The 6,000-nt window shown below is 58.1% G+C and overlaps 1 protein-coding gene across 1 annotated transcript in view; it reads left to right on the top strand.

Annotated features, from left to right (window-relative positions):
• Positions 1-376: 376 nt before the first annotated feature.
• Positions 377-6,000, top strand: part of SFRP1 (secreted frizzled related protein 1) — a 43,576-nt gene continuing 37,952 nt past the window's right edge. Inside the window, exon 1 of the mRNA XM_027529841.1 lies at positions 377-1,133. Coding sequence (XP_027385642.1) covers positions 608-1,133 — 526 coding nt within the window. The 5' untranslated portion in view covers positions 377-607. The remainder of the gene's footprint in view (positions 1,134-6,000) is intronic.

Here is a 6,000-nt window from a genome sequence, read left to right as displayed (position 1 = left end):
ACTTGCAAGTACTGTTAAGCGTCCTTGCTTTCCTGAGATCTGACTCAAGCTAGCTGCAGCGTTGCGCATCCTTTTTATCCTCCGCACGCTTCTCTCTATCCCCTCTCTCTCTTCCTTTTTTCTTTCTTTCTTTTTTGTCTTTTCCTCGTTTTCCCTCCCTTCTTCCCTCTTTTATTTATTTTTTTGGTTTTGTTTTTAAGGGGTGTTGACCTGCGCTGAGTTCTGGGGAGCCGAGCCCTCCCGCCCGCGAGCCGATTGGCCGGCGGCGCGGGTGACTGACGGGCGGGCCCGGAGCGCTCCCGACGGCCGGCGCTGATTGGCCGGCGCGGCTCGGAGGGCTCGGCCGCGGGAGCGCCGGGCACTCGGGTCCCGCCGCCTCGGGCGCCTGGGCCGCACTCGGGCCGCGCGCTCGCCTCCCCGCGCAGCTCTCCTGGGCTGCCCCGCCAGCGCCGGGCAGGAGCGCGCGGCCGCCCAGTTGCGCGCGGGTGCGGACGGCGCCTTTTGTCCCCGGAGCCGTGGGGCGGGTGGGGTCCTGCAAGTTCGCGGCGGGACGCGCGCGGGGAGACCACCGAGGACGCCCCGCGTCGCGGGGGCCGGGGCGCCGAGCATGGGCGGCGGGCGCTGGGCCGCGGCGGGCGCGCTGCTGGCGCTGGCCGCCGGGCTCCTGGCCGCGGGCTCGGCCAGCGAGTACGACTACGTGAGCTTCCAGTCGGACATCGGCGCCTACCAGAGCGGGCGCTTCTACACCAAGCCACCGCAGTGCGTGGACATCCCGGCAGACCTGCGGCTGTGCCACAACGTGGGCTACAAGAGGATGGTGCTGCCCAACCTGCTGGAGCACGAGACCATGGCCGAGGTGAAGCAGCAGGCCAGCAGCTGGGTGCCCCTGCTCAACAAGAACTGCCACATCGGCACCCAGGTCTTCCTGTGCTCGCTCTTCGCGCCCGTCTGCCTGGACCGGCCCATCTACCCGTGCCGCTGGCTCTGCGAGGCCGTGCGCGACTCGTGCGAGCCGGTCATGCAGTTCTTCGGCTTCTACTGGCCCGAGATGCTCAAGTGCGACAAGTTTCCCGAGGGCGACGTCTGCATCGCCATGACCCCGCCCAACGCCACCGAGGCCTCCAAGCCCCAAGGTGAGGCGAGGGTCCCCCGGGCTACGCCCCGGGCCTGGGGGACGTGCCTTCGGCCCTGCCCGACGGCCTCGAGACGTCCGAGGTGGTGCCCGGCTGGGCAGCCCCGCGCGCGCACCCGCTGCGGGTCGTGGAGCCGCTGCCCTGGGAATCCAGTTTCCAGGAAACAAAGCTTTAGCTCAGGGTCCCAGGAGAGCGCTTTTCTCCCCTGGGAGGGAACCGAGTCCCCATCGGAGCTTTGAACCCCGTAGACGAGATGCCCCCGGGGCTGGGGGCGGGAAACACAACCCAAACTCTAAATCTGGGAAGCTCTGGAGGGCCGAGCAAATGCTAAGGTGCAGCTTTGTTTATATTCTTAGGTTCGAGGAGGATTTTTTTTTTAATCGCTTTTCTTAGCTAGTCATTCAGCCAAGTAGCTCCCGGACTGGTGCAAAAGAAGCCGAGAAAAAAAGTTTAGAAAGTGCAAGGCTGTTTCCTCCTTTCAGGTAACAGCTTCGGGAGACTTGAGGGAGGGGGGTGGTTGGAAAGACTTGTCCCCATTCTTGCATACCCCCTGCTTCTCTCATTCACACAAATCCTCAGGTAATTAGGAAGATAAAATTGTCATTAGCTCATTGTTCCGCTCTCCTTGGGGAGCGGGACCGCAAATTGAAGACTTTCCTAACAGCCCCGGAGAAGGGCAGGAGGTTGTTCTCAGAACCCCCTCCCTCTTAAAGGGCAGCTCTTGATGGGGGAAGAAGGCACGTCACCCCGCCACCCCCCACCCCCAGGCCACAAGACAGAGCAAAACAAGTTAACAAGCCAAAAAAAAAAAAGAAAAGAAAATCTCCAATAAATCAACACCCCAGCAGCCTCGCCTGACTTTGAGAGGAATGAATTCAACCCCGACTTCTTCGGAAGCAGAGTTGAGGCTCAAAGAGCTGCCAGTGATCAGAGGTGGGGAGCCGTGTGCCCAGGGCACCCAGCACAGGGCCCGCGTCTCTAGGGCTTTTGGAGGAAAGGGCTTAAGGTGTGTGTGGGGGTGTGGGGGTGGGGGGCCGGGGGTGGAAAAAAAAAAAAACCTGTTGCTTGCTGACTCAGCTTATCTCCAAGTGATGCCGGAGGAGGAATGTCTCCTGTGGGGCAGGCTCCCCAGAGTGAGGGTGGGGTAGTCCGGGGAAGGGCACCCTGAAATTTGAATGCCTTTGCTTATTTCAGGGAGGGCGGAGATAAGCCCAGAGTGGGGGATGTGGAGATGGGCTCGGTGGGTGGAGGGGGCAACAGCCCGTCTGGGCCCCATGCTCGCCCTTTCTGGAGGTCTGCACAGGGTTCACCTTCAAGGGAGATGCTGCTGGTACCTGGAGCAGACTAAGCCCTTGGTGTTCTGTCTGGATAGAACCCATGGGATTTTCCTTCTCCCCTCCTGGGAGAGAAGCCCAACCCTACCCCCAGAGACCTCAGCCAGCTCTGCTGGGGCAGAGCCCACCCCCAACTGCTCCTATCTGGTACAAGCGGCGACAGAAACCTTCCGAGGGGGACTGGCAGGTGGGGGGACTGGCTGGGGTGCCGTTATGCACGGACAAGAATCCTTTTGGCTCGACATCCACCCCCCTCCCCCCACCCCGCCACCCAGAGGCAGGGGTGGTTGAGGGAAGGGAGACCAAAATCCATGCTGTCTTCTTGGAGCCATTTACTCCTTGGCTGCTGTCCCCCTTGGCCCCCTCCCAAAGTCTCCCCTTTGCACCATCTCCCCTCCCCTCTCCATCCCAGAAGTGCTCAGGTAGCCCACTCTGGACCAGCCACACAGCAGTGAAGGGACCAGTCTGGGGTGGAACTTGGGACCTGGTTCTCCCCACCGTGTTTCTGGTGACAGGTTCTACAGGAGGCACTGCTCCTACCTGGGACTGCAGCCCCCTCAGTGGGAGGAACCCCCAAAAGGCGTCCCCTGGGGTTGCGTGTCCCCTGCTGTCAGCTGAGCCTGGAAGTGGGAGGGACGTGTGTGTGTGCACACAGGTCGGGGGGGAGAGACCAGACTCCTGGTCCTCATCCCTTATGGTTCGTGCCTCCAGAATAAGAACTGGTACTTTTGGAGGCGACCAAGTCCACATGCCCAACTTTTATTCTTTATTTTTTTTTATTGTGTAAAATTAAAATGGGATTTTCAAAGCAGTGACATGTCTCCGAATGCCGGCTGGCTGGCTTCTGTTCACATACGGGGGCAAGTACTGTTTAGGGTACTGGGGCCGGCCTTTGGGGCCACACATCATTTAAGATCAACTTGATAATGAGATGAGTCAAAGGAGGCTCCCCTGCACCCCCAAGAAGCCAAGGCTCAAGCTGCTTCAGCATTGATTATGGGAGAGGCACTTTTTTTTTTTTTCCCAGAAAAGTTATTTCTCAATCTTGCACTTGCGTTAGACCCATGCACTCTCAGGCCGATACACTGTCATTCCTCCTCCCTGCCAGGTTTTACTGATTCAAGCTCCGTGAGCCAGCACATACTTTTAGTTTTATTTTGTTGTTGTTTAGGCATGTTGTGCGTTCAGTCAGCCTGACTTTCAGGCACAGATTTTGCAGAGGTCACGGTGCCTCATTCTTCCTTAGGGTCCCTCCCTGTGTTGAGGAGCTGGCCAGGGAAGACCTGCTGTGTGTGTGTGTGTGTGTGTGTGTGTGTGTGTGTGTGTACTGTGTGCATGCGTGTGCATTGATTAAAAACAAAACCTACGTGTTTCTGATTCCAGTGTTGCACTCCTCTTACCCTTAAATATTGATGAAACACAACACCTTTTGGTTTTTGCTTCTTTCACTTGAAACATTTTAAATGCATCTAAAAACAGCCATTTCGTCCTGCCTCTCTGATGGATGACTGGGTGGGTTTGATTTTTTGTGCTCAGGCTGCCTGCTGCCCCCCCCCGCCCCCCTCCCGCACCCCCGCAACCCCTGCCCCGGCACAGTCCAGAGAGGCCACAGATTAATATTGCCCTTCAGAGCTGGCTGTGAGAAAAGTTGAGGCGGGCTGGGGAAAATACACTGAGCTCATCCCAGCCACCTCCTGCCCCCCGGGGGACGCTGAGGGCCAGACGTGGCGATGGGACTGAGAACAATGCCCAGTGGTGTGCAGAGCCCTGGGCTGCAGTCAAGTCGGGGAACTCAGGGCGTCCAGACCAGGTGGTGTGAGTGAGCCGAGGGCACCCCGTGTTTGCATTCGGACAGTCCTGCCCTGCCGCTTGTTTGGCCAGATTATAGTCATTGAACTTTGCCCTGTGATAACTTCCATTAAAAAATTTTTTAACCCGAACAAGGAAAGCCCCCCAGCACAGTCCACACTCCCCAGGCAGGTACCATGGTCCTTCCTATATACGGTGGGACTTCCTTTCCATTTTTCTCCCCATGGAAGCCAGAATCAGAATGTACAATTCCGGGAAAGCGTTTCCCTTTTGTCAGAAACACGATTTCTGGAATCTGATCTTAAGTTCCGGCTGAGAAGCACAGTTCCAGGCTCTGGGTCCAAAGATAGTCCTCCCGTCTTCTGCTTGGAGTGCAGCAGTGGTTCCTGCTGCCGAAGGAGTCTGGACAGCGCGTGGCCCTGGGCCCAGCGTCAAGGTGGGAGAGGGGTCTGCCAGCAAAGACGAAAGCGTATGGCCTCTGCTGGGCCTCACAGGGACCCTGCCTGGAAGCGGGGCGTGGTCAGGCACCCCCTCCCAGGCGCTGGGGACCAGCTGCGTCCCGGGGGTGCTTTAGCTGACTCCCTGTCTGCTGTGGGAGGCTCTGCCCATCTCTCTGGACCACAGAAGTGCTCCAAGGCGAAGGAGATGCTGCCTTGGAGACAGAGAGGGAGGGGGAGGAAGAAGAGCCTTAATGGGAGTGGAGGTGCTCAGCATACCGTCCCCCTTTGTGACTTTCCCAAAGCTCATGGCCTCTGCTGCTATGCTGGATGGAAGCTCCTTAAGATGTGCCCGAGCTTTCCTACATCCTGGATAGATGTCTGATAGATGATGGAAGCGATGCTGATGCTGACGGTGGGATAGTGGTGGTGGGGGCGGTGACAAGCCACCTCCCCTTCTGGCGATTCCACTGGGTGGCTTTCTCCCAGCTCTTCCACAGGAGGCCGTTTACCAGCGGAGGGGCCCCTCCAGCATCTGCAGCATTTGGCCGGGAGGATCCGCTGGCCCTGGCTTCCAAAGCCTCCTCCCCCTGGGGCCTAGTCGCCTCCAGTTCCCCCCATGCCTGCGGCACACACACCTCCTCTTCAAAGTACTTCACGGTGTGAAAACACCAACAGAGGGTCTCCCTGTCCCACTCGGTCCTTCCATTTGGCAGCAGGGCTGGTGATGCCCCCCCAGCCCCCCCCGCCAGCTCCTCCTGCTCCCCGCCCTGCAGGATCTCGCTGCAGCAGCCCTTCTGGACAGGGGCGTTCAGAGCCTTGGTTGGACTTTGTGAATTTGGCTGATTTTCTTTCTTGGCTCATGGAGAGCTGGTCAGATGGATCGGGGAGTTTGGGAACACGAATAGGGCAGGAATCAGGCAGGTATTTCAAGGGGAGAGGAGAAAACAGGAAACAAACAAACAAACTCTGGTAGAAGTGTTTGGTTACAAGTCAGCTTTTCCCAGGGACCCACCACCTCAAGACACGATTCACAGGACCCGCCCCATTCAGCCCCAAATAACGTTGATCTGAATAGCTGTACTATATTCAGTAGCTCTGCTGCTGCTGCTAAGTCGCTTCAGTCGTGTGAAGTAGTGTCGACTCTGTGCGACCCCGTAGACGGCAGCCCACCAGGCTCCCCCGTCCCTGGGATTCTCTAGGCAAGAACACTGGAGTGGGTTGCCATTTCCTTCTTCAGTAGCTCTAGTCCCTGAATTTTCAAGGAACTCGATGTCTGCCTGGGTT

This window comes from Bos indicus x Bos taurus, chromosome 27 (genome assembly GCF_003369695.1).
Source record: "Bos indicus x Bos taurus breed Angus x Brahman F1 hybrid chromosome 27, Bos_hybrid_MaternalHap_v2.0, whole genome shotgun sequence".
NCBI classification, from domain to species: Eukaryota; Metazoa; Chordata; class Mammalia; order Artiodactyla; family Bovidae; genus Bos; species Bos indicus x Bos taurus.
The sequence above is the reverse complement of the archived record's forward strand: the minus strand, read 5'-3'. Positions and strand labels throughout refer to the sequence as shown.